At 46.2% G+C, this 27,278-nt stretch overlaps 1 protein-coding gene across 1 annotated transcript in view; it reads right to left on the bottom strand.

The window, feature by feature from the left end:
- Nucleotides 1-2,369: 2,369 nt before the first annotated feature.
- stg1 (stargazin-like protein) overlaps nucleotides 2,370-27,278 on the bottom strand; it is a 69,566-nt gene continuing 44,657 nt past the window's right edge. The window contains exons 2-4 of the mRNA XM_075701116.1: nucleotides 11,639-11,731; nucleotides 9,726-9,866; nucleotides 2,370-8,056 (exon numbers count right to left, since the gene is read on the bottom strand). Coding sequence (XP_075557231.1) covers nucleotides 7,392-8,056; nucleotides 9,726-9,866; nucleotides 11,639-11,731 — 899 coding nt within the window. The 3' untranslated portion in view covers nucleotides 2,370-7,391. The remainder of the gene's footprint in view (nucleotides 8,057-9,725; nucleotides 9,867-11,638; nucleotides 11,732-27,278) is intronic.

Raw genomic sequence — 27,278 nt, 5'->3', positions numbered from 1 at the left:
AACGTAAGCTTCATGAACGCCAGTTGAAGGGCCCGAGGGAAATCTCGTCAGGGAAGCTTTGAAGAACATATCTGAGGAGGAACAGATCCACAAGGTATGGCCGCTATCGGAGTAACCACCACAGTGTCTACACTGCCACACTCCGTGCCATGCCCTCACTCTAATTTTTGAGGGAACCCTGGTATCCCACCTCAGGGCCGTCTTGGAGCCATAAGGCACCGGACTAGGTGCTAAACGGAGATATTTATTCCCCCTGTATCACGAAAGCATAGCGACTTTCTTTTTTGCTTTCTTTCGACGTGAACACTCCCGCAGCCAATAACACACATCTAATTTTTTCTGGTCGATCAGAGTGCCACCATCAAGGTTGATCAAGATCTCGCCATCAGAGATGATGTTGCTGTCTATGCCTCCGGTTAATGACGATATTGTGCAAACGGCAACGCATGAACTATCGGGTCAAAACTGTACGTTTGAGTCGGAAATAAAGTAAAATATTAGGAGGCAACCTAGACAAATAAGCATAAACGCCCGTAATAACGCATTGACCGAGCAATAAAAATTCTTCATTAGTACACGTATAGCTTAGACCTAGTCTTCCGTCCATTGTCGTATGTCATGCTTTGCCATCTAGTCGACATGACGCAAACAGCTCCTTTATTGCGCGGCATTGGCTGTAATCACTCTTTCTGATTAGAAGCAAGGCGAGCGCGCCAGACGCTGCCATCGTATCTGGGTGTCAAAAGCAGAATAAGTTGCGCATCTGTGTCGAAAAAAAAAATTAAATGTACGCGTACCACCTACGCGCATAAAATTTTCGGTAAAGCCCTACCATGCACAAGGGAACGCCCTACCTCAAGAAGGCACGCGTAGTTTCTCTTTTTTTTTCTGGCACGTCCAAACATGGTTGGTAAAAATAAACAGGATATGACTAGACCATACTTAATACTGGAAAGTAATATTCAAAAGAAATTGTAAGACGCTAAACTTAATAGCAGTTTTACGACTGCATAGGCCTTGGCACAATTAAAAAAGAAATATGGCAGAAGGCTTGGCGTATAGCTCTTGATAGGCAATTGACCTAGGAATAACAGAGCCGTCGACGCAGTTTACGGTGAGTTACCTCTGCGCCACAAAACGCCAACCTTTCTTTTACCACACATTTTGCTCCAGCCTGCTTGAGCAACAGAAATTCCTTTTCCTTTGGCAATTTCGCACTTAAATTATGACGTCGCGACCAAGTTCCATTCCCTAACTAACTAGCAGATAACTTCTTTTTTGCTCGTGGCTTTAACCAGTCATTACTGCCGTTCTATAACAGCGGCGCTTTCAGTGCATCATTTACTTGGCACTATACCAGTATGGCGTGCTCGGGTCGACCAAATGTCCACCTTATGAAAAAAAAAAAAAACACGTAAGAAACCCGTGCCCCTGAACCCAAAGACCTGCGAGGATAATCTTGGCATAGTTTCGACGCGGCTGAATTCTCTTCGCGGCAGAGTGGTTCTGGCCATGTCTGCTGCGCATGCGTGAATCGGAAGAACGCGCTTCAGTCACAGCTGCCTGCTGTGTGAATTTGCTTGAGATCGCACGCGCACTTTTTTTTCCCTCTCGTTCGTGTGTTTATGCAAGACTTGGTTCGTGTTTTGTTGTGTGTTGCGTGTTTTATAAGTGTGACAGACTCTAGGTGCCAGTATACAACCGGGGTAGCTTGCGTTCGCCGAGAGCACGGTGAAATGAAGGCAGGCGCCGGTCGACGAAACAGACCTGCGCGCGCACGTGACCTCGCTTCCACCAGAGGGCGTGGTTGATACAGGAAGTGAAAGAACAGCAGAAAGATAAAAAAATATATATAACGAGGTTGGTTGCACTAACCACCTTGCAATCTCGAAAAGGATGCTGTTAAAGTTCCTCCATCCCCCTAAAGACCAGAGACAACGGCGATACGTGAGACGTCCTTGTAGTAAAAGTAATGTCGGATGAATGAATGGTCATGAACTTTGAACCGTTTCGGCGGACCTATTTCCAGTGCTGGCACTGAATCCACCAAATCGCGAAACATAACCGACTGTTTTTGGCGCGAGAACCCAATGGCGAAACTCCTCCTGTTGTTCGTTTAAAGTTTGTTGCATGCGTCATTATTTTCGCGTTATTCAGACCACACCCTCCGGCGTATCACTATACGATGCATGTACACTCCCATCGAAATGCATATTGCCCGCTGTGCTACTGCAGTGGCGCCGCCTTCGCAGATTTTCGACAACAGTCGACGATATAGGCCATGGACAAATTTCGCCGCGTGGCCTGCTGTCCACATGCCACACGAAAACATTGTCGAGACGCATTGAAAAATCCTATTGCCGCGTTAAGTCCCCCCCCCCCCCCCCCGCAAACGTTGACAAATGCCTGTAAAAGTGGCGCCCTCTATGTGGATTCAGCTGTTGACGCGTTTTGGGCAGCCATTCTAGTCTACAGTACGCAGGAGGGTACGTTTAGGCAAGCACTACGTTGGCGCCGCGGTCGTTACTCATGAGAACTTGGAGCCTCGTGGAAACAAGACAACTTTCTTGCGCACTTGTAATACAACGCAGTAAGCCGAAGTAACGTAACGAAAGGAGCTTCATGAACACTCTATAACCACTTCACAATTTGAGAGGCCCCGAAGCAGGCGCGTCTTAGCTGTTGATTTAAACTCAGCTTTCAGTCAGATTTACGCAGAATTTCGTGTCCGCCTCTTTAGTAGTGTAGAGCCTTGTTCCCTTAAGATGAGAACAACAAAAAATCCACTTAAACGTGAAGTAGATGATGTAGTGTTTTTGGCTCAAGAACCCAATTGCGAAAATGCTTCTGTTTGTTTAGTTTTCTGTATGCGTCATTAGAGTATGCCCAGGCGACTCTGGTATCTGGGACATCACACACCCGCAAAGAAATTCTCGAGTAAAAGTTGTGCGCCACTGCTTTCTTTAAGCATTCAAATCAATCAATTTCGCAGCAACGTAGGTGTTCATTATTTTGCAAGTTTCTTAAATCTGAGCGTCGATGTCAATGGACGCCGTTATCCCTAGTTATTTATTTATATTCATTACGTATCCTTGTCTCCGACTCATAGCGATTTAGGCAGCATCGTACGCTGCAAGTTCAGCAGAGAAACCCACAAAGAAAACAGAAGCAGGAGGCATAGTTTTTCTGGCAGTGCCAAAATGGCAAAGTGATCTCCAGCAGTAAGCGGTAAATTACATTTGCTAAACATTTAGAGGGAAGCTCACGCCGTCATTACTATGCCTAAAACATAGGCTGTCATCATTCTTGAGTGAGTCCACTGCTAACGTTCTTAATGAGAGAGATTGCCTCTCGCGAACACCAACGCTCTCTGGTAGCATCAGCGAAGGCGCGTGCGCATGCGCGCGGAAAGTCGCCGCCGCGACAAGCACTCAGCCGACGCACTCCGCGAAGAACTCAGCCAACGAGGTGAAATGAACATCGCTAACTCGACTAACCATACAACAAACAAGTGTGTCTCGTCAACTATCATATAACGGTATGAATGGTTACACAAGCGAAAAATTGAACGCTCTTCGGTATAGTTTTAAGCTAAAACCTTCCTGAAGATCGAGAGGATATATAACCCTGGTCATGTTTTGAGCCACCGCGTGTTTCGTCTGGTTGAAATGTTCTCGTCGACGCGCTCTCTCTTCGTGGCGCTGCCGGCACAAAACGATGCCTGTGATTGGTCGTCGACAGAGTCACGTGCACCGGAAGCGGGGGACAGTGCCTCCCGCTTTCCAAAACACTACTTCCGGCCAGACTGGCCGCACAGCCGCGGTGTGTGTTGTGTTTGTCTTGGCACTCGTGCAAAGAAAACAAAAAGGGGGGGGAGGGGGGCGAAGAGAGAAAGACAACTCAGTCACCTGTGCACACGACACGTGATAAGAACAAAAACTTCCCACAGGAAGGCGTGGCACCAACACTGACGAAAGGACTGGTGAGTGGTGTTGGGAGACGGAGGGCGGGACGAGTGACGTCGAAGCTGCTACGTAGATGAGATACGTCGGTGTCGAGCGCCGCTACGTCGGCTTGGTATCACTCGCACATCCAAAAGCACACAGGTTGAAGAAAAAGAGAAGAGACACAAAAGAACACACGCACTGACACACGTAAGAGTCCGTAGGGGTCGTGGCTTCGGTGACGCAATGGGGCCGCTCTCCCGAACGAAGTGCGTGGAGGAGGCGGCGGTCTTCGCGGTGATATGCTCGTAGGCAGCAACACAGGGCTGATGACAGCCGGCGCCATGTCTGGTCGATTACGTCACTTCCGCAAGTCCAGCTGCGTCACTTACGCCCAGCCAGCTAGGGCAGACCGCAGTTCACCACTCCGTGGAATAGAGGGCACTTCGAAGCGCCAACTCGGTGTCGTGCAGCGGTTTCAGAAACAAACCCCCGGCACGCGCGAATTGCATTATACAAAGTCTCTCCACTTGAACAATTCGATGATGCTTGTGAAAGGAGTCTCTTTGAAAGTGTTAAGATACAAAGATGTCGCGACGATCGAACGTCGACTTGCCGCTTCAGTCCACCACCTCGGCGCACGACCGGGTCGCGCGCACTACTAAGACTTGCTTTTTTTTTAATTCTTTGAGCCGAGGTGCTGCGTCGATACACGCGTTCTTGTCGCTCCGGTGTGTTAGGGCAGTTGAAAAGCCTACGCGATATCTATCCAGATGAAACTCTCTCCCGTGCAAGGAGAAGATGTACTCTCAATGCCCAGAAGATGGCGCATACGAAAAGGCCATTCCGGGAAACAACGTGCAGTAGTGTCCTGTAACCGACGCCATGATTCGGTGTCTGGTGCTTCATTATGAACGGCGGCTTGCCATAGATGAAACCTGAGTGAGTATCGGTTTGTAGCCATTCAAAATTACTCAAATAAAAGCAGTAACGTGACAGAATGGAATTTCTTTCCTGGTATTGTACTTCGTCAATCTTCAACTTCGTGTGCACGGGTATAAATTGTTTACTAACTGATCGAATTGTACTTAATACGTTGGATACGGGACACTACTGTACGCGTTGATGACTTTAAAAACCTACTACCATGGATGAAAACAAGATCAATGTAATAAAGACGGTTCACTGGTGCCTGAGTATGAGATCTGTGCTTTAAGCATCAGTGCTTACGTAATCCCTTCGGTGGGGTTTACTTAGTCAAGGAGGGAATCGTGATTTGTAAACTAAGCAGGAATATTGATACCAGTGGTGATTGATACCTGGGATGAGTATAAGCAGTTTGAGAACGGGCTGAACATTTGTCTCACATAGGGCTGCTTGCAGAGATTGAGGGGAGGAGATCGAAGCCAGCACCACTGTGTCGCGTAAAACCCTGTGATACAAGGACACCGATTCATGCGCCTCATGCCGCCTTCCCACGGCCATACGGTGAGCGATGCCGCGTAGATGAATAGCTGAAGGGAATGAAAATGATTTGGAACGAGAAGTCCAAGTTCGAATGCCCTCAAGTTCGACGTACGTCACCCTTTTCGGCCAAATGTCGTCTCTCAATCAATGATCACAGTGCCCTAATATGACATGTCCAGTTATTTTTGAAACTTGGTGTACCTTAATATACTAGCTTCGCCAGGACGTGAAGTACTTCGCGCATTCCTGGAGCCGAAATTCCATATGAATTCCTTTAGTCTGCTTCTTCCGAACAGGCGCAAAAATTGTCGTCAGCCTCTGATTTTTCACTCTAATAGGAAGGAGTGGAACAACAGGAAAGGAACGACTCCCAGATCGCGCAACATGAGGCGGCATCTCTGAGAACTAGTAGCTCACGTAATGCATGGGCTCCGAGATCAGATAGTGCAGTTGTGGTCTCTGAGGCCATGTCATGAACCGGAGCCTTGGTCACCCAAAATGAGCCTGAGAGGCTCGGCGCCATTCTGTTTTCGCTCGCGTTCCCACTGAGATTTATACTGAGCTAGGAGCTGCTTTCATTTTAGTAATTCTTCTCTAAGAACGAACCATCACCTTTTCTCGCGCAGTCGGTCGTTAGTAGGAGCTGTCATCCAGAGTGGAGTCATCTAGTAGATTGCTACGTTCAGCGCAAAGTCAGAAATGCATTTCTTTATGATTCCTGCCATCAGGAAAGAAGGTGTTATTCTTTCTTTCGCAAATAGTGGGTGCGAGTGCCGAAATTCAGATTCACATACATGATGTTGTTGTGCGGCTCGTTAGGAGAGAGCTTGTGCTAGAGTTGGTGGCGTTGCTGTAGTTCCGTAGATTTGATGCTTTCATTTCTTCCTGCGAATTCTCTTTATTTTGAAAGGGCCTAAATTACACGCTACGTTGTTTCCTATTGTGCAAGTTGCAGATATGAGTATCATATCATAAAGTAGAATGACTCTCCCTATAGTGACAAAGCCATCAGAATACCTTTCGTGATCGTAGCCGACACAGATGCGGAAATAGTTAGCTTGTGGTTTAATTTGACCGCACTTGGGCTTGATAGCACGGTGCTATCTTCGACTAAGTGTTTCCTAACCTTTTATCGCTGTCTTTAGTGTCGATAAGGGTACAGCGTCGTCGTATACAGCCGGTACGACCATGAGGAGTGCTCCTGGCCGACAGCCAAATCTCGATATGTTAAAGCGCTCCGTTGTGTGTGCCCTGTAAGCGACACAAGGACCTGCGGATGGTGGAAAGTGTCCGATGTTCATAATCCGTCATAATGACAAGACGGCAGCACCACTTAATTTTATAGTCGTCTTATAATTTACTATCACTGTGTTTGTACAAGTCGGCATGATTCTTGTCGCTACTAATACGTCCTCACCACATATGATTCATCGGGCATTGAGCCAAACAAAAGCACATTGGACAGTATGTTTTTCAGTACATGACTAAATTAGGCACTTGAACCAATGCCTCTCTCTCTCTCCAAGCACTCACACCCTTGGCAGTTCACAGCTAAGCCTGGAAATGTCTTCCCTGCCATTTCCTTGAAACGTGAGCCCATTGGACAATCTACACGTAGCATTCTACGATGACTACAAACCAAGAGATCATCTGAGCTGAGAGAATTCTGACCACAAGCCTTCCGTGAAGCAATCACAAAAACTCGTCACGGCGTCGTCTTCATTGGCACCCGGCCTCAACTCTTTCCTCTCCTTCACTGCTAGCGCAGGGGACTCAAGTTTCCTACACACGAGCGTCCATTATTTGCAATACGTGGAGCAGAACGAAGGGTTTTCGATAAACGAGCATAGCCCGCTGTACACAGTGCCGCCTCCGCAACGAAGAGTAAGTGAGTGATTGCTGGTCGTCGTCTTCGAGTCGACAACGATGAGGAGAAAAGAAGACTGGCCGCGAGAGCTACACCTACAGCGGGCAACAACCTCAGACCGGCGTGGTCCGGCGCAGCGTCTCGAACGAGAACTCGCGCGAGTACTCGCGCGTCAGGTTGTCGGCCGTGGTGGAGACGGTGTTGCAGGTCGTGTCCCTCGAGAAAGGCGGGAAGTTGTAGTACGACAGGTCCCTCATCGACTCCGACGCCGGCAGGCGCGGTCTGCCGCCGCCTTGCTGGTGGTGCTGGTGGTGGTGAAGCCTCGAGGAGCCCGGAGGCGACGGGGGCTCGAACGCCAGTGAGCTCGGCTCGGAGCCCGTGTGCTGCTGGTGGTAGGAGTGGTGCCTCCGGGCCGACGTGCTCCGGCCGGGCGCTGTGGGAGGCGGGGAAGACGAGTGGGGCAGCAGGCGCTGGCTCGCCGTCGAGGCGTGTCTCTGCAGCGGCTGCTGGTACCGCCGGCAGCCCGGCAGGTGGTCGACGGGCTTGAGCCGGTCGAGCTTCTTCCTTAGCTGCTGCTGGTAGCGGTGGATGCAGAGGAAGATGGAGAAGGTACCCGCCAGCTCGCACGACATGAGCCCCGTGACGGCCAGCAGGAACGAGTAGCCGTAGCTGTAGGTGAACAGGGGTTCCTGGAAGGAAGACTTGGGCCGCAGCTTGGAGCCCACCTCGGCCTTGAAGGTCGAGATGTAGATCACCATGCCCACCAGGATCATGAGCCCTGCGACAGATGGGAACAGTATCGAGCGACGCACTCTGAGCGCATCAGGGCACAACGACTCTTCCGACGACCTCCACAAGCGAATCCTTCTTTCAGTGGAACTGTGTACCCTAACAGATACAAGAACAATACAGCTATAACAGCAATTCAAAGCATGTATAGTGTGAAACAATTGATCATTTCTAACTGTCAAATGCAAGTCTCGATTGACAGCCGAAGGTACCTTCTGCCGTGATTTTCTACGCTATCTTTGAAACCTTCGTCGTCATCAAAGTAGAAATATGTGCTTGGACCGTGGAGATATATGCGGGTCTCTAATCGAGATATCGTCGGCAGATCTCTCATATTTAGGGTTAATGAGATGCTCCACACCTGATGCCATGGCTGCGAGTGATGCTGGCTACCACTCCCAGGGCTAATGTAAAACACATGGACACAAAATACCCAAGGAAGTTGGCGTGAAGGCTGCCGCCACCGGTAGGCTAATGGTAAAAGCACCGCACGTGTCAAATGCGGACGATGTGGGTGCGGCTCCCATCTATGGCAAGTTGTCTTTTCGTCCACTTTCGTATTATTCAAAATACTCTAATGATCTTATATATTATTAGATACCCTAATGTTTATACAATTAAATTTAAATGAACAGTTAAGTATGCTTTCCTTGGCTTAATTGTCTGTTTGCTACATATGGTTGTAATCACGCAGTGGTGCCGCTTGTTCTGACTCTACAGCTTGCATTGAGAGATGAGTTTCAAAGCTTAATTGCGTATTAATCACCAACCTGTAGCGAATCGAATAGCTATAATAGAATATACAGAAACAGCAACGTGAAAACACAGGCTTTCAACACGCACCAACCAGCTCAATGCCGCGCATTCCATCACCGACTACGCATTTTACCGCGCATCACCTGTGCCATCTCTCGAACCTGGCTCGTGTCCTTGTCAAACCTTGGCATTTCTTGCCACGACCCTTCTCGCGATGCAGGAAGGCACACATAAATTATTTATGGATATCGTTTGCTGTAATACTCGTACCTTGAAACTGATAATTCTTTCAGCGACACACAAGGGAAAAAATCATGTAACTGCTTGGTCGTGCAATGCTACATGATGCTGTGCCATTCAAGCGCATTTACCCATCATTTACAATACTCGAGTCCGTTAATTTCTATCCATCAGCTTCACTTCTTGTTTAAAATCGAAGCAACACAACCCCAAACGATTCGTCTCCGTCAGCACTCACAGTACTGCTCAGCCGGCTTTTCCGGCTTGTACACTTGTGATCGCAGGTTTAGAGAGAGAGAAAAAAAACAACCTCATACTTCTAGGTATTGTGCGACACGCTTTTCTTTTTCCATAAGATGTGCCTAAGGAATATCCGGTGCACCTCCCAGCGGTTCTCGGTGTTTCTCTTAGTCTGGCACGAAAAATATGAGCACAGTGACAACATTTCTAGAGCTCACAAATTACGTATGTCTCTTGACAGGCGCACCTTCAGCGTTCTGTATTTTTTGCACGGCGAGTGTAGCGACATCCATTCACACAGCCGGCTCAATTTAAGTCTGCGTTTTCCGCGCACCACTCGTGTGCACAAGCGTGCCTGCACACAAGGTCGTCCGCAAGTTTCGTGGTAGTGCTCGTCGAATGTCCATCGCTTCGCAACTGACCGGAGAGTATGAATGCGATGCCTCCAGCAAAGGTGAGCACGCGTCCGCGCCGAAACAGGTGGCCCAGGAAGCACAGCAGCTCCCCCACCACCAGCACCAGGGCGCTGATCAGGATGAAGGCCGAGGCACGCTTCACCGCGTCTGCGAACACGACACACAAGACATGAGCATCGGTTACATGAACTCGACATGAGCGGATCGAGTCACAAGTCGAGCTGACGCAGCCCGACCTGGGCGAATTCGCATACGTCTTACCATGTGGGCCGGGTGAGTAAACTCTGGTCTTGTAGGCCGCGTTGACAGAACTCGCCTCGGCGTTAGCTCGACCCTGCCCCCAAACTTTTACGCACACCCGACGACCGGTTTTCTGTCGGATAAGCAGACTCGACCCGGCTTTATTAGGTTCATGTAAACCTAGCTACAACGTGGTCGTCTCGACTCGACATACTACGGAGTCACCGTTAAGATAGTCCGAAATGCGTTTGCATGAATGCATTTATAGTACGCCTCACCAGCCATATGCACTACAGCGAATGCTGGGTATCGTATTAGCCACTCGCAAACGAAAGCCGGCTGTGTTCTTCAAAGAAGGAAGGACGACTCGCCCATGGTGCGCTACTGATCCTGCCCAGAAGTGTTCGTTCAGCAGGCGTCGCGAAGATCAGCGGCGGACAATGGAAGAGCGCTTACTCTGGCTCTCTCTTCCGGTTGGCACAGGTGACGTAGAGGTTTTGCTACAGTGTACGCAGTTCGCGAGATGTAGTACAGTGTGGTCACCACGGCGAATACGTACTTATAATTCTGTTTGGACAAAAAGTACAGAACGACGAGGGTGTTCAAGCCAGTACATGTTTAAGTAAAGATAACGCGTGTACTTTCTTTTTCCAGCGAATGCACAACAACATGATAACTAAATTATAGTTATTTCCGTGTTTTATTACTTCTAAATGAGCGCTTCAGGAGTGTGAATATAATTAAATATGGGAATTACTTCCACAGCAGTATGCCTTCAAAGCCTCTTCCAACAGCGTTTTATCCTGTAAAGCGTGCTTTGCAGCACTAAGACTCTTTATGAGGGCAAACCATTTACGAGGCCCAGTGAGCATATGTAGATTTTGAAAATTTTCCTTGCGCAATGTCAGTGACTTAGGTTAGTCATTAAGTGATGCACTGAAATGTTGTTTAAAGTTTTGCATACTTATAGCTGTTTAACAGCACCCGGATCTTTGATAAATTTGACTACACTTGAAGAGCCACCATGTCTCATCGGCAACCACACATGCTGATAATGTACCATAGAACCAGAAGTTTCTTATGATGATAGTACCTCTCGAAACTATCAATTTACAATACGCGGCTTCATTTTCGTTGTGCAAAATTGATCTGCCATCTCACACTTTAAAGCAGGTGCAAACATGAAATGGCTCTTTCTAAGTCACGGTCAACGTGCTCTCATTACTGCATATCTTAGCCTAAATCATCTGAATACTGACATTATGCTTTCGCACTGTGACGAGGAAGGATTTCCAATCACTCTTGGTCGACTGCGAATTGCCTCAATAGATTCAGCTGATTTACACTAGACTGTGCATTACCGTCCGGAAACACACGAAATTCCAGTGCCAGTTCGCGGACGATAATTTCCAGCAGCGACACCTGCACATTATTTCGAACATCAGCATAACTTTGCAAATTGTGTTGGCCTGACCTCGTCTGATGCACATTGCAAGAAAAGGTTTTCTGCATAAAGAGGTGATCTACGATATACATTTATCCAACAGCCTATGATACACAGGACGCCGGGCTGTGTAAACGCAAAGAACAGAGAACGTGCAGCATCTATAGAAGCAATCAGTGCAGATGTCGTTTCAATTAAGAAAGTTCTGATGGTGGCTGGACAGTCTCGTACTTACAAGGTATTGCCATCGTTGAGTCGTTGGGATCAGGACTGTACTCCTCCTTTGGAAAGTAGTCGATCATCACACAATGCATATCCGATTTACCGGCTGCGAAAGCAAGATAGAAATGTTGTACAGGTTAGGAACAGAATTCTACTGCGGACAGACAAAACGCGACTTTACTTCTGTCTAATGATACAGACTGTGTGATACAGTCTGCTTGTACAGAGTAACAATAAGAACATGCATCAAAACCTGAGATAAATTAAGACGTTCATATAAGCTAAAGGTTCTTCCAGTTCACCCCTAGCGACGTACATAGAGGCAGAGACATTAAGTACGGAAGATTGGGAGGAATCGTTTGAAGTTAAACGTCTTCAATACCATAGCTTTTCTGTTGTCTGTTTGGGGGAGGGAGGAAGTACTGCGCATTGCATTTTGAACTAAAAGGCTACTCTTGCTGTGACTTTTGAGCTTTTCTTTGCAGTTCTTTACATTATATTCGCCAGTGTTGGTATCTTTAACTACTGTAACAGATTTTGTGCTGTCACTATTATCTAAATAAATAAATAAATAAAGTAACAAAATAAAGAACATCGCATAAAAGCAGGAACACAAGAATGAAGAATACACGCCTTTTCCTAGGGGTCTATAAGGTTAATTATTCCAGACAGACCGCAAAACTTTTGTAAATTGAGGCCAACATACTTGCACGTTACAAAAAAAAAATCAAATATACGTGTGGTAAAATTAAAGACTAGAATTTCTGAGAATCTTGTTGCGCGTGAAAAAAAATGACTTAATAAAGATAAAAATCCCCGAGGCAAAGTTCTGCAGGTTTGTAGAAATCCCAGGCACACATGTAACAATGTGCACTGTGCCCTCTTCGCAAATTCAGTATGTTGGAACGACTATTAACCCCATAGGATGAAATGCGAATGAGAAAAATAAAAATGTAGAAAGAGAGCACCCATTACGCCTGATTGCTGAAACCGGTCTTGGCAGTACTACTGCGTACTTGGAATAACATAAGGAATTGCTGCGGAACAGGTCACACACCGAAAAAAATAAAAAAATATATATACTTGCGTATGCACAATCACACCAGTGGAGTCGCGAATGTGTAGACGTAAATACACTCTTATTTAATGTTCGCTTGTTTGCACATTACCAGTTGCAGGCCATTCAAGCGAACGTACCTTACCTTTATCATGCGGGTAGGTAGACGTTCTCATTATTATTTTTCTGAATAAAGAGAGAATGTGAAAAACAAATGAATTGCAGCTAACCAAAAAAGCGTACTGTTGCCTACCCTTCATAGGAGAAAGAGGAGAAGGCAATAGGAACATGAGACAAAAAGGAAAGTTTTCTGAACACATGCGCGCACGAGGAAAATGTCAAGTAATTAAATGCGATCACACTGTTGTACTGCCAAGACAACCTTCGTAGTTCATGATCCATACCTTAAAATATGTATGAAGGAATGAAATAACATTTAAAGACGAAAGGAATGAATGAATATAAAAATGCAAAACGAATGAAGGCAGATGGAAAGAATGCACGGCGAAGTGACGAAACAGGAGAACGAAGAAAGAAGGGACAGAGGGAAGCAAGTTAGGAAAGAGGAAAAGAAAGAAGCAAAAAGAGAAAGAAAAGGGAGTGAGGGCGAAATGATGGGGGCAGAAATAGAAGATAAGGTAAGGAAATAATCAAGGAAAATGAAACAATGATGGGAGAATTGAAGGGAACAGAGGGAAAGAATGAGTTAGGGAAGCAAGCAAACAAGCAAGCAAGGAAAGAAAGAAGGAAGGAAGGGAGAACAACTGGACAACTCCAGCGACGAGGAGGTCGACAACCGCCTAACGCAAACAGCGTTAGCTGCCACAGGGACACCCTCCCCCCCCTCCCCCTTCGGGCTTCCTTCGACCAACTCTCTTTATTGGGCAATTTAGAAGAGAAAGAAGAGGGGAGAGGAGGGAGTAATAGATTGGACCGACCATCTGTTGACGGGGGCCTCTCTCCCTCAGGAGCAGGAGGACCAAAGGGAGAGGGCATCGGCGGAAACGCCCGCGTGCCCGAACGAGCGCCGAGGCGTCCTCGCATCTGGCGAGGCACGCCGCTTGCTGCTTTGCGGCTGGCCACTTTGGCCGCGCGCCCGCTTATTAATGAAACTTCACGATCAGGTGCGGCCAAGGCGAGGGAAAGGGAGCGTGGGGAATAGGTGAGGACGGGGAGGAGGCGAGCGCATCCCTAGGCGCATTTCTCTCTCCCTCCCTGCCATCGCTGCGCGCAGGCGTCGAGCGTTGACTGCATTTGGGGAGCTCGGAAAACGGTCGCGCATGCGCTGTGCCCAGCCCACGGACGCAGATGCAAAAAAGCGCGAAAGCCGGCGTGCTGGCAGGCGCGGCATCTGCGGCGGCGCCGCTGAGCCTACTTTCTCCGATCAACGGGAGGGCAACGCTGCACCACAAATTGTAGGTAGTGCTCGTGGTTGTTGGAAGCAAACCATGACACGTAGTGCGGCGTGGTGCGCAATCACATCTGCAGGTTTCTGCAGTACTGATATGCTTATACAGTATGATATTCTCAATGCCTAATCCAGGAAATGTTTTGTTTAACTAGAGATATTTAGATGGGCAGGTGCAATGAAATTCTGCCAGTGCTAACCTACAGGGAGGACACTTGAAGTAGAATAGAAGTTTGAGAAGCAGCGAAGGAGAGGGTAACGCGCCCTGGAACGAAAAATGATAGGTGCAACGTTGACGCAGCAAGTCAATGGGGCAGATTAGACAGAAACGGTAGTAGCCAATATTCTATAATAAATTGAGGGGCACAAATGGAGTTGCCCAGGCTATGTGATGCGTAGGGCTGAGAACCGGCGGTTTTTACCGTAAGTGAATAGATGCCAATGGAAACGCAGTCGACAACTGCCGCTCTGGAACTTCCACGGACGCCCACAATCGTTCGAATTTCTGCTAATCCATCACAGAAGCGGAGAAGCCTTACATCCCCTCCTATTAACTCAGCTTCCACTCCAAGTTAATTGGCGCTCAGACGTGAACTCAGGCCCCTTCAGACCACTACATTGGATAGTTCAAACAAGCATCATAAATGTCGGTAACGACAGTCACGTTCATGGTTTGGGATATTCACAGCGCCGCCTCGTGGTATCAAAGGGAGCGCTTGAACCGCGCACTCTGTGCACGTCATTTCAGAGGGCAACTGAAATAGCTAAGCGATGAGGGCGTTCACATCAACCTCCCGCTATGCTCGTGAGCCCGCTTACAAAAATCAGAATTGAGTTCTCCCTCCATGTTACCTGCACAGCAGAGCTTGACGAGGAGACGAGGTATAACCCAACTAAGTATAGTATATAAAAAAGACTAGTGTTCATTAATCCACTCACTGCTTCAGTAACTGTCGGTCTTCATTCACTCACTCTGGTTACTCACTCACGCACCGTCGTCCATATGACAGTTGCGGTTTTCACTGATTGGATGGGCTCTTTTAAGGGACATCCGCGCTGTCAACGATTAGACACTGACAAGTACCAGGAGCTTAAAGCTTGTAAGCAACTGAAGTCATCTTATTTGACAGCAACTTTTAACAAAATTTAAAGAAGCAGGAATAATGCTTGCTTGCTCCAACTCACTCGCTATCTCGCTTGCCTGCTCGCTCACTCTTTCACATCCACTTCACTAGCTCACTCACCCACTCACATCAACTTCCCTAACTTTCACTCATTCATAACCACTCCACTATTTCACGCTCAATCCACTAACTCATACTCACACCCACTTTCATAACTTACACTCATTCACAACACCCCATTATCTCACGCTCAATCCCTGACTCCATTAAATCAAACTCGATCACCCACTCATTCACTTCCACTCACTCACTCACTCACTCACTCACTCACTCACTCACTCACTCACTCACTCACTCACTCACTCACTCACTCACTCACTCACTCACTCACTCACTCACTCACTCACTCACTCACTCGCAGCTCTCCTGATCACTCGTTTTCTTGCGCTGTTTTCCAGTGCAACAAAGAAACAGGGGGAGCGAAAAATCTCGCGGGAAAGCACGAAGCCGTACACTCGTCGCCTAAACTTGTTAGGCTAAAGTGCGCATTCCTGCAAACACCGCGCCCACGACGCCGCCACCGCACGAGCAGCAGCAGCAGCGCCAGCCCGCCATGGAGTCGCGGCGGGTCGACACACGCCTCCACGGAATCTCGTTGGCTGCAGCGAGAGCCGAGCTTTTAATTGCCGCCATCAGTTATGCGCACAGCCTGGCTTCCTTGCCTGGCCTTTTGTCTTTATATTCTTTTTCCCCTTCTCACCAGTCTCTGCACCAGAGACGGTGTTCTGAAGCGAACGGTGCCAGTGTACTGTGATGAGGGCCGTTCCTTTAAAAGCTTACTTTGCCAGTCTGTAGAAGCTATACCGCCATCCATCCATAAATTTTTATAGAGTGCACATAGATAATTTCGATAGGCCATGTTAAGGCAATATACGGTCCATAGATATCCGGTAAACCTGAATTCCACACGGGGCCTTGAGTGCATAGACTGCGAAGGAAAGCCCGTCGAATGTTCGACCTTAGACTTTTAAGTAATTATCGTGCTTGAGTAGTGCACAGGGTGTGTAGGATGGTGAATCAGCAATGAATCGATTTGACAATCTTACTTCTAGTGTGCAGAGAGTGCTTGGCCGTGGCGTAACGCTTCGTTGCAGCGATCTGCTTGGAAAGCCTTGATAACCTCCAATATTGAAAGTGATATTGCATCCATGTATTTGAAGTGCGCTCTGTTTGTTTCCTGCGTTCTGTGTGGAAAAGAGTTCTGTGTTCTGCGTAACTGTGCTTTGCAAGCGCTTTATTCCCGGACTGTTTTTCACATCACCTGATGTGACCATCCTTTGATCATAGAACAAATTATGGTTTATGGAGAAGCCGGTGAGAGAGCAGTTGGCAACATTTTCAATTTCATCCAACTAAATCAATCAATCAATCAAGCACAGGCTGCGTACAGACTGTGTAAATATTGATATAGATGTAAAGAAGTCTACTAAGTTGTCCACAGGCAGTACACTGAAACCTACCAACTTATTGCCACTATAGGAGTTAGTGTGTATCTGCGAACACCTTCTACCCGCCGTAATTTTACACTACGCATGTGGCCGCTAACGCCAACCAGCAGAAGGGTCACCGCCAGATCATCCCAGTGGCGTAGAAATGGAGGTCATCAACGCGGAACAGTAAGAGAACGTAAATAATTACGCTAGATATTAGCACGGACGTGAACAGACACAACAAGAAAAAAATAAAATGCTGGACACTGTGGCGCGTTCGTCGACGTGCGCTCACGTCCTGCTATTTCTTCGTTTCGAGTTCCCGCTGCTGTGCCTTTATCACTTTTGAAGCTTGCAGAGTTCATCCAGTGAAACATGCACAAACATCTTGCACGTTCCTTTCAGGGCGCATATTGATTCTGTCCATCCAAAGTTTAGTTTAAATCCCATTTCCCGCCCATCTTAAGAATCACGAAACGCGTGCAATTGCCCAACAGATTAGGAAATTTCGTTTCTTCGGCGAGTTTCGTCAAGTTAACAGAATGTGGACTTCGTGCGAGAACTTTCCGCAGGCCGACAGATATTACACAGGTACGACAGGTACGACAGATATTAGAACATCCCTTATTTCGAGTCTAGCATACCTGAACGTAATATATTCAGCGATTTGAAGAACTTGTCTGATCTAAAATACCGTGAACAGCAATGAAAGAATTGAACCCACTATATGATGACATGCTGACACTGTGAGCGTACATTAGCCGTCTAACTTCAAATGCATCTTACTTAAAACCCTCTGCACCCGTTATTCAAACTTGCTGCACAGGTCTAATCATAAGTGTAAGATGTTCGAGGCACGTTTCAAATATCATTATTTAGATCAGTACTTTTGCGTTTGATGCAGTGTCCTGGTGCAAACCATTGTGTAAACAGCGCCTGAAGGGTGTATTGTTCTTAACGACTACAGTGTTCCTTTTCTTTCCAAAATCATTTCCCAACAACAGAGCCACTGCCATGGTTGTGATTGTAATTACGAAGCTATTTGGCACCTCAGAGTAATGGCATAACACAACACGTAACGCATTACAGCTAGCTTAAAACTTTGCTAGCTACGCCTTGCTCTTTACTTCTCTCTCTCTTCTTCTTTATTTTTTTCAATCTAACATGATACCTAACAATGAGGTTGCCATGGAAATCACTCTGTCCGACAAACATGGCGTGTGCCTGCATAATCTAAGCGGGAGGGCGGAAAAGTGCGTTTGTCAGCGTCAGCAAAGCAGGCATGGGAACGCCGCTTTTCTTATATTCGATGCTGCAAATACTGCAAACAAATAAAGGCAGAGCATTTAGCAAAAGATTAAACGAGGAAGCTTAGAAGCAAAGAAAGAACAAAACAAGGACAATCAAGTGCAACAAGGAAGAAACAGAAAATATTGTAATCGTCAATGGATAATAAAAAAAACAAGAGGCAGAAAGAAAGCAGGAACGAAGGCGATTGATGGCATGTGCAACGAAAGAAGAATAGAAAGAACAGAACAAATAAAGTAATGGTATTACTTTATTTGTTCCGTTCTTTCTATTCTTTTTTTACCCGCTCAGTGGGAGAAAGAAGAAGACGACGCTCCGAACGGTCGCTTTCTTCATGTTCTCCGCTTCAAAGGATTTATCGGCCCTGGCCGAGGTGCTGCTCAGGCTTCAGCCAGCAGCAATGACTACCGTGTTGTGCTACCCCGTCTTCCTACCGGTAAGCTGGTTGTGGACTCCGTTTTTCTGCATGCTAACTTAAGTGGTCAACCGTACAGAGCCGAAGACTTCAGAGACGCCCTTCGGAACGTTATTGACCTGAAGGAAATAAGTTCCATCGGTCAATTTCAGATGTCGCACGTGTGGATGGTGACGTGCAAAGCAGGGATGACAAAATCAAAGCTAGTCACATGCGGGGAATTATCAGTAAAAGGTAGACGCTGCGTCGTTATTGATGCTGAGCCCATGTAAGTTAAAATGAAGCTTTTGTGGCTTCCTGAGCGTTTGGAAGACGGCTACAATCGAGATGCGCTCCAGGCTTACGGGAAAGTCAAGTCTATATCAGCCGAAAGCTGGATAGTATCGGAGATGGAACAAATGCGTACGCTAAATCGTGACATGGTGTTGACTCTTGCCGATGGAGTCAGCGTGGGAGACGTTCCACATCCACTACCTGTTTGTGGAGTGCAGAGCCTCGTATTAATTCTAGGCCGGGCCCCACTTTGTCTGCGCTGTAACAAGGTGGGGCACATTCGCCGAAACTGCAAAACCCCACGTTGTGAAGCCTGCCGGCGCTTTGGCCACACAGCTGAAGAATGTGTCGTGACATGCGCCGATAAGTTACGACACAGAACAAGGCCTCCGGATGAAAGCTTGCAAGAACACATAATGGATATTACGGAGGTTCTCGACGCGACTGGAGACGTTCCCTCTTCCGCGGAGACCAGCTGTGCCAGTAAGGCCCCTCTACCTGTTAAAGACAATGGCATCGCAGAACTGCCAGTGAATAAAGAAAGTAGCGAAGAGAAAGATGAGCAACCGAAGCAACAACCCAAAGAAGCACCCGCTACCCCGGAGCCAGTTGCTGCCCAGCAAGCGAATGAGGGAGCCGGAGATGACTCATCTGATGCACCCAAGCATCTCGACACGTGCACTGAGCTGGCAGAGGACAGACGAAGTAACGCGGATACTTCAGTTCCGAAGCGCCGTGCGACTAACAGATCGGAATCAAGCACGGACAGCGAGACGACCAGTACCACAAGAAAAGCACGTCGCCGCAAAACATCGAAACACTCAGGAAAGGGCCGACGATCACGGTCCAAAAGGCCTAGTGGGGGTTCGGAGGGAGCCTCACCGTTGCCCTCTAGGACCGATCACATAGATCATTAGGTCCAAAAAGTTGGTAGTCACCATGGCCCTGTCCCAGCAACTTCTATTCGCAATCTTGAACGTACGAGGCCTTAGGTATTTGCAGAAACAGGCGCAGCTTCGCCGGCTTTTGTCTAGGAAGCGCCTCGACTTCGACGCCGTGCAGGAGACGAAAATTGAGAGTGATGACGAGACAGAAAGGGCTTTGCGACCTTTTCTGTCTGAGTATAATGTTTGCGTTTCACACGCTCTTGGTTTATGCGCGGGCTGTTTCCTGTTTCTGAAAAAGAGCCCACTTAGTTCAGCATTTAGTTACCATGTCGACACTGAAGGTCGATATATATGTTGTGATGTTGTGTTGCAGGGTGTGCCATGGCGAATAGTCAACGTGTATGAATTGAATGACGCTGCAAAACGAGCTTTTTTATTTGATACTGTGTCTAGTCTATTAGACTGTGATCACTGCATTGTTTTAATGGGAGATTTCAATTGTGTATGTGATCCGAAAAATCGAAGCGGCATTAACAATCAGCGGGACAGGAGTGGTGAAGTTTTGTCTAACATAATAGAAAATGCAGGGCTCGTTGATATAGGAGTGTCGGGACAGGGATCTCGCTCTTATTCAAGAATTCAAGGTCATTCCTACGCCCGCCTTGATCGGATTTATGTTTCTGCATCACTCCTCTCTCGAGGACTATCCTGTATTACTATCCCAGTTTCATTCTCTGATCATTGTATGGTTATCGCAAACATTGGTGAAAAATCTAACTAATTTCCGACCACAGGGGGCACTCTGGAAGCTTAACTCTGAGCTTCTAAATGATCAGAAATTTATTAATCGCGTGAGCATGGCCCTAACCAATTCTCTTTCTCCTGACTTGCCATTATTTGCTGCTTGGGAACTCTTTAAACAAGAGGTTCGTACAGTGGTTATAGAAATTGGATCGGTGAAATTATTCTATAGACTGAATGAAGAAAAAATGCTTCTTAAGAGCCTATATAGCCTTTATGAGATTGAATGCGAAATGCCAGGCACTTACACTGTTGACATAGAGAACCTTAAATGTGAGTTACAAAAGTATGACGCACTGCGCAACAGAGATGCGCGAATTCAATCTCGAAATAGGCGTGCTCTGCAGTCTGAGCAACCAACACGTCAAGCTTTACTTGACGAGCGACGTCACGGCATTTTCAAAGTAATTCCGAAAATATACTCCGAAGGTAGTCTTCTAACAAATACTAATGACATAATTTCTCAGTTCGAAACTTTTTACACTATGTTGTTTAGTGCCCCTCCGGACGATCACGATGCAAAAGTTTTAGAGAGTTTTGTATCTCTTGTAAAACCGTTACAGGATGATGACTGTGCAGTCATCAGTGGTAGCCTTACGATCCAAGAAATTGAGCTAGCTATTGATCAGCTGCCTTTGTCGAAAGCACCCGGCCCCGATTGACTTTCAAGTGAATATTACAAAGCTTTCAAATCAATTATCAGCCCCCTATTATTGGATATTTTTATGACAAGTTTAGAGGTTGACGCCCTTCCGCAGTCTTTTTGCAAAACCCACACAGTTTTAATTCCCAAAAGTTCAGATAAAGAGTAACTAACTGCGTTCTGTTAAAGGCTACCGACCAATCACATTGTCAAACAAAATTTTTGCGAAAGTTTTATCTAATAGATTGCAATTTGCGATGTCAATTCTAATTGGTTCCCATCAGACGTGTGGAATCAGGGGCCGATCGATTCAAACCAACATACATATCGCCCGTACACTTCTTCAATACTGTTATGGTTCCACTGAGCAGCTTGCAATTCTCCAGGTAGACCTTGCTAAAGCTTTTGATCGTGTCAGTCAATCCTGTTTATTTTCTCTTCTGGAGCATGTTAATGTTGGCTCCATTGTGCTTAGAGGCGTTAGGCTTTGGTACACCTCTTGTACTACTCGTTTAGTTATTAATGGCCAACTATCCGAACCCATTTCTATTTGCACATCAGTAAAACAAGGATGCCCGATGTCCCCACTACTATTCGCCCGTTACCTGGAACCGCTATGCTTAAGCGTAATTCAGTCGAGTCACATCCATGGCTTCAATATACTGGGTAATGAAGTAACAGTCTTAGCTTATGCAGCCGATCTAGCGTTCTTATGCACGGATAAGTCCAGTGTTGAAAAGGTAGTATTGAGAATAGAAGAATTTGGCAGCGTATCAGGAGCGCGAATGAACTCCTCAAAAAGTTTAGGCTTATGGTTTGGCTCATGGTGCTATACACCAGAACAGTTTGCAGGCGTTAAGTGGACTGATGTCCCGCCAAAGTATCTTGGCGTGCCACGAGATGCATATAAATTAAGCGCACACTATTGGAAAGAACGGGTTTCGGCCCTGCAAAGTTCGCCCAGACATTCGTTCCACAACGACTTTCTATTTTTGGGAAAGCCGAAGCCTGCAATAAGTTCTTGGCAACAATAATTTACTATGATATTGCAAGTTATTCATTGTGCTATAGGCTATACATCCAACGCTTTCACCTTATCTTTGCAACCTTCGTATGGTCTTCAACTTTTGAGCCCACGAGGCGAGACAATATTTTTAGGTCTGTTAGTGAAGGTGGGCTGGGCTTAGTACATCTTTATGTGCGGCAAATAGTGTCTCGTTTCTTCTTTTTTCGCGATACTTCGCATCCTATAATTCGGTCATACATGCAAGTCGCACTTGTTAATGCGTTACCTGATTTAGTTGTTTCTTCAAATTTTTCTTCGCGCTTATGCTTGTGGGGGTTCATGCAAGAAGTTTACTTGGCGGTTCGTTTCCTGACAGTTCGGTTTTCCACTGAATACTTGTATTCTGTGTCGCGCGAAACGTTGTACAAAGACTTGCTGTCCATGCTATTTCCGCCTCCACTTTACCGATCAATATACATTAAATGGCCAGGCCACGATGTACTAAAGCGAGTTCACAAAATGTATTTATCCCCTTGCTACAAAACATTCTTTTATAAAGTTCATAGTGAAACCATACCGGTTAAAACATGGCTACAAAAAAAAAAAAGGGTATCTTTGTCTCTTCTGTTAACTGTCGCCTTTGTGATGTACCAGAGACAATTGAACATTGTTTTATTAGCTGCACCGACGCCATCCTATTTTGGGATGTCCTCCAACGGACTTTAAAGAAAGACTTTGAGATTAACGCGCATACTGTGCGATACCTGCTGCCAACTTCTGGTAATAGTGCACCTTTCGATATGTTTTTTTTTGTCGTGGGAATGCACAGTTTGTGGATAACGCGAATGATGGACCGAAACGCCGAAACGATGGTACCTACAAGGGTACATTTTATCCAAATGACTCTACACCTAAAACCGTATTTTGCTGAGGTGCTTATCCTTAGCACCCTTCTTAAGTGAAACGAACGTTTCTACTCACAGTATGAACGATGCCTTTTCTGTGTGTGACTTTCATTGTGCCCTCTATTCTCTGACTATGCAGAACTGGTGAATTTCTGGTTGAATGCTATTATAATAAATAAATAAATAAATAAATAAATAAATAAATAAATAAATAAATAAATAAATAAATATTTATTTTTGACAAAATCAAATACAAGATGGGTATAAGTACACATTCGGAGGTCCCGAAGTAACAACTGTCGGGGGGACCTCCTAACAAGACATGAAAAGGGGATAGTAGGATCGTGGCAAACAGTGAGTCATGTCATATATAATACTATGAAAGAAAGAAATAAGCTGTGGAAAGCTGTGGGTGCTCAGTGGGATGCCGAGCATGAGGTCGCGGGATCGAATCCCGGCCACGGCGGCCGCATTTCGATGGGGCGAAATGCGAAAACACCCGTGTACTTAGCTTTAGGTGCACATTAAAGAACTCCAGGTAGCCGAAATTTCCGGAGTCCCCCACTACGGCGTGCCTCATAATGAGAAAGGGGTTCTGGCACGTAAAACCTCATAATTTAATTTTTTATATTTTTATTCTTTCTTTCTACATAGCGCTTCCTTTCTTTCTTCACATACATAGGATGAAGAAAAAAAAGGGAGAGGAAATTTCAGAAATGACAACGTGAACGAAAGAAAGAGAGGAGTATCGTATAAGATAGAGGACGTGAGAAGGAGGAAATAAATGATGACTAAGAAATGAAATATGGAAAGATAGAAACAAGGAAACAAACAAGAAAGAATATGAAACAGAAAAAGCCGGCAAGATAGAAAGAAGAGAACAAAGGCACGTACATGAAAAGAAGTATGGAGAGAGGGAGAGAGAGGGGGGGGGGGCCCACGAGAAGCAAAGGTATATAGCTAAACAAAGAAATACGAAAATAAATAGAAAAAATATAAGGAACGAAAGATGGAAGGAAAGAAAGAGAGAAAAAAAGAAAGATGAAAGGAAAGTAGGCAGCTAGGAATGAAAGAAAGGGAAAGTTGCATAACGACAGATTTCGTTGCGTCGCATGCTGCCGTTGACCTCTCTGCGCGTGTTTTTCCTTTTGCGTAGCATCCCAGGGTCCCGAATGCGCGTACCGGCGGCCACCACCGGTGGCGAAGAACTCTGGTGGCGACACAAAATGAACGCAGCTCAGGTCGAAACGTCCCGTGGGCCTCCCATTTGACATCGCACTCCGGGATCTCTCCACTCCTGCCCAGCGTGTCTTTCTTTTACCTCTTTGCTTTACATTTGCCTCCTGCTCGCAGTTTTGCTGCCGTGTGCGGCGCTTTTGCATACGCGCACCTCTGCGCGATAAGCTGCACACTAGGACGAAGGTAGGTAGGGGAGCCTAAATGGCGGGAACTTTGGACACTGTTGTACACAACGAAGTTCGCAGGCATTAGTTCTGTGGAGTATACCTTTCTCCGGGTCACGCGCACGGCGCTAATAATGCGAGAACTCCCGTGTGCTTAGAATCAGGCGCAGGCTGAAAAAAAAAAAAGAACCCTACGTGGTCAGAAATTGATCACCCGCCGCGGTGGCTCCGTGGCTATGGCGTCTCTGCTGCAGGTCTCAATATCGCCGGTTCGATTCCCAGCGGGAGAGGCGGCTCCATTTGGATGGATGTGGGATGCAAAGAAGAGAGAGAGGGGAAAAAGAAAACGCTCGCGTACCTAGATTTAGGGGCACGTTAAAGAACCCCAGGTGGTAGAAATTAATCTGAAGCCCTACACTACGGAGTCTCTTATAGCCCCGTTGTTGGTGTGGGATATGGAAATCAATCCATCTATCAATGAAAAATTACTTCCAAGCCCCTAAATCGGTATCTCTCATACTTAGCACGTTCGTCGCTTAATGAACCAATCAATATCTATCTATCTATCTATCTATCTATCTATCTATCTATCTATCTATCTATCTATCTATCTATCTATCTATCTATCTATCTATCTATCTATCTATCTATCTATCTATCTATCTATCTATCTATCTATCTATCTATCTATCTATCTATCTATCTATCTATCTATCTATCTATCTATCTATCTATCTGTCTGTCTGTCTGTCTGTCTGTCTGTCTGTCTGTCTGTCTGTCTGTCTGTCTGTCTGTCTGTCTGTCTGTCTGTCTGTCTGTCTGTCTGTCTGTCTGTCTGTCTGTCTGTCTGTCTGTCTGTCTGTCTGTCTGTCTGTCTGTCTGTCTGCCTGCCTGCCTGCCTGTCTGTCTGTCTGTCTGTCTGTCTGTCTGTCTGTCTGTCTGTCTGTCTGTCTGTCTGTCTGTCTGTCTGTCTGTCTGTCTGTCTGTCTGTCTGTCTGTCTGTCTGTCTAAATTTAATAATTTATCTAAATGACGTTTAGGGTACCAAGTGCCACTTCGAGCATTACATGTGAGAAGGGACGAGAAATAGTAAAAATATCCTAACCAACAGTGCGGTAAAATTCTGTAGCGCTGTCACAAAATTAAGACTGAAAAATGAATAACTTGAAACGTGTGACGTAACTACACGGCATGATGTAAAATGACCTTGACGAAAGCAATTCTGAACAGATCAACCATGACCCATGCAAGGATTTCGAATGTGAACGCCGTCTCAGTAGCATGGTCGTAAGTATGTAATGGAGAGTAGTGGGTTGTGGGTGACATCTGAACAGATTGTGCCTCTGCGTATAGGTTTACCTCCTTTTTTTCTTAATGAAGTGATTACGAAAAGGTCGTAATGGCGTTGACCTAGCAGAAGGGCGCGGGTCAAGTCGGCGGGGATGCTCGGACGTTAGCCAGCTAAGAGCCTCAACACACCGACATCAAGCCGTGGCAATGGCCGGGACCTGAGGTTTAATGTCCGCACCGACCTCTCGTCCGAAGCAAGTTGAGCGAAGGCGACAAGAAAGCAAAAATATAAAAAAAATATCAGCACGCGAAACTTAAAGTAGACACACAGAGGCGGTCTGCGTTGGAGTTCTGCGTTAAGATACGCGCAACCATGACGACAGAGGCAAATGGCCGGACATTTCGAAACAGTCGCAGATAAGGGTAGCACAGAGGTTGAGGCCCTGAGGACGCGCCTACAGCTTGGGAAGTAGGCACATGGCTACAAGTTTAGTGCAGGGCGCTACTCGCCTATCCAGAAACCTAGAAATCTTAAACATGGTACAAAATGTAACACGGTAATAAATGCTGTTGTCATCCAGCATAGAGCAGCAACTTTTTCATTCTTCGTGACAATGCATCGCTCGGGTGTTCTCAACAACGTATTGCGAGTGGGTGCCCACAATTAACGCGCTGTTCTGCCATTTATTTTAACACTGAAAAGCGGGCACCGGCTTGCAGAAACGCCAAACGGAAACCGTATATGCCGGACACTTGCATGACATTTTGCAAATGTCTTTTTTTTATCAAGTCGTAGCAGATGAGTATCTATCTCTCTGAATGCATGTACTAAAGAAAGGAAAATAAAGAAAGAATGAAAGAAAGAAAGAAATGGATCCGTATAGATTGCTCCTTCAGAGCTCTGCGTTGTTCAGGCCAAACTTTATTTGAAATTGCGCGCCCAAACCGTGGCAACCATTACGTCATGATGATATGATGCCACAGTTTTTGTTTGGCGAAGGACAGAAAAAAGTGTTTAGTATAACTTAATAGAACGAACTGAAAGAAATCATGTCGTGCAACAGGTCCGGCGCATTATTCGTTCGAGCTAATATGTTTTTGTGAGCACAAGAGCTATTTGAAGAGGTTTGACGTTAACCCTAGCGTTTAACCGTTACCTCTTGTGGGTTCTATATAAATAATTTTCTCGTCGAGGTCTCTGAAAATTAGCGTGAAATGCAACAAACGTGACGTCGGTAACAACCTCTCAAGGGTCATTTGGGGATGCGAATATCACGGCTTTGCCTCGAAGCTGTAACTAATATGGCTTAAATCGGCTTTCGTTTCTAGACTATTCCTTGCCGTTAGCCGTCTAACGTTATTTGCATATTTACAATGCGGTACTTGAAGTGCGCCTTCTGTATTGCCAGCACTGGCTATTGTGATCAGCATGAGAGCTTCGTGCGTTGATAGCGTGCCTCAATACATAGGATGATTAAAATTAAGCTGTACAGATTTCTTAAAATTAGGCGCTGGGTAATGCGGGAAATCCACCTCCGCACATAATTCATAGGGTCAGGGGGAGACAACGTGAGATTAGGACTGTCACCGTCAGACACCAACTTAAGCAAATTTGAATAATGAACTTTAGTGACTACAGTAAG

Source organism: Dermacentor variabilis, chromosome 8 (assembly GCF_050947875.1).
Source record: "Dermacentor variabilis isolate Ectoservices chromosome 8, ASM5094787v1, whole genome shotgun sequence".
Taxonomy (NCBI): Eukaryota; Metazoa; Arthropoda; class Arachnida; order Ixodida; family Ixodidae; genus Dermacentor; species Dermacentor variabilis.
The sequence above is the reverse complement of the archived record's forward strand: the minus strand, read 5'-3'. Positions and strand labels throughout refer to the sequence as shown.